The sequence below is a fragment of the Eurosta solidaginis genome, chromosome 5 (assembly GCF_040869045.1).
Source record: "Eurosta solidaginis isolate ZX-2024a chromosome 5, ASM4086904v1, whole genome shotgun sequence".
NCBI classification, from domain to species: Eukaryota; Metazoa; Arthropoda; class Insecta; order Diptera; family Tephritidae; genus Eurosta; species Eurosta solidaginis.
In genome coordinates, this window is record NC_090323.1 from 65,463,921 (window position 1) to 65,465,322 (window position 1,402).

Consider the following 1,402-nt stretch of genomic DNA (forward strand, 5'->3'; position numbering starts at 1 on the left):
CTTTTAAATTATAAATTTCTTTTCAACTTTTCAAAATGAGTACTGTTTCAGTTGGTAGGTTTTTGTATTATTTTTTTGTACCAGTGTGTTAAATATGATTTCTTATTAGATTGTGATGATGTCCCTTCCACCAGCAGTGGTGTGACACACGACGATTTCAGTAGTGGAAGAAAATCAAATATTCTGAGGGTATCAGAAGTAAATGAGATGTGGAATTTAATCGCAATTTGCGAAGAATGTAAAACACGCGAGTCGTGCATTCTTTGCGCAGAAAAACTCGGTTTAGTTTTGACATCGAAAAAGTGCAGACTGCATAAAACTCAAATGCAGGTATCATCCAAAGGAAACAACACGGTTAGAAGTTTCCGATGTCGGAAAGGGGTATGCCGGTCAAAGGCCGACATTTCGAGGGCAAGTGGCACTTTTTTTGAAAATGCGAAAATTGATCTCGCACAATTTTTTTATTTAATGTACGCGTACGCGTGTAATTGGCAGCAGTCGCAAGTCGGGAAGGAATATTTTTTCAAGGGCACAGTCCTGTCTAATGCAACTATATGCGATTGGTACAACTACTGTCGTGAAGCAGTTGTATTATATCAAATATCGCATCAGGAAGCTCAAGGAAGGATTGGGGGTCCCGGTACAATTGTCCAGACCGACGAGAGCAAATTCGGAAAACGGAAATATAACAAAGGTAATAAAAGTATATATATTACACGTAAATAGTTAAAAATTTTTTTTTTCAGATCGAAGGTTCGAAGGACATTGGGTGTTGGGGATGGTGCAAGACGGTACCAACCATATACGGATGGAGGTGTGTCCAGGAAATATTCGGTCCGCGGAGGTTCTCATACCACTCAAAAAGAAGCACGTTGTCGAAGGAAGTACGATACACACCGATTTTTGGAAAGCGTACGACTGTTTGGCTGAATATTGGTATGAGCATCGGAAAGTGAACCACAGCGATCCGGACCACCCCTTTGTGGCGGAAGATGGCACGTATACTCAGCGGATTGAGTCGGAGTGGCATGCGTTTAAACACTTTTTGGTGAAGGATAACACGAATAACTGTTATAATTTTTCAGATCTAATTTGTGAGTATTTGTGGAGAAAAAAAATTTGCAATAATCACGAAGATTCATTCGTGAAATTAATTGAGGCAATTAAATATACATACAGTCCGTAAAAATATATATTTTCCTTTTCCTTTATTAACTGAAAGGTGGCAAGGTAATATTTATATTTCTTTTTTCTTTGTTCATGTGGCAGCACAGCTTTGTAATGTCATCGATAAAATATATATATACATAAATGTGAATATTGCTACAAAAGCGGTATTGATTTAATAAAAACATTTATATTTAGTAAAAACAATGCAAGGATTATATGTGAAATATACAAA

At 37.1% G+C, this 1,402-nt stretch overlaps 1 protein-coding gene across 1 annotated transcript; it reads left to right on the forward strand.

Moving 5' to 3' along the window:
- The first annotated feature begins 207 nt into the window (after positions 1 to 207).
- LOC137254168 (uncharacterized) lies at positions 208 to 1,186 on the forward strand. Its single transcript, XM_067791900.1, has 2 exons — positions 208 to 694; positions 747 to 1,186. The coding sequence occupies exons 1-2, from the start codon at positions 208 to 210 to the stop codon at positions 1,184 to 1,186; spliced, it is 927 nt and encodes a 308-aa protein (XP_067648001.1).
- The last annotated feature ends 216 nt before the right edge of the window (positions 1,187 to 1,402 follow it).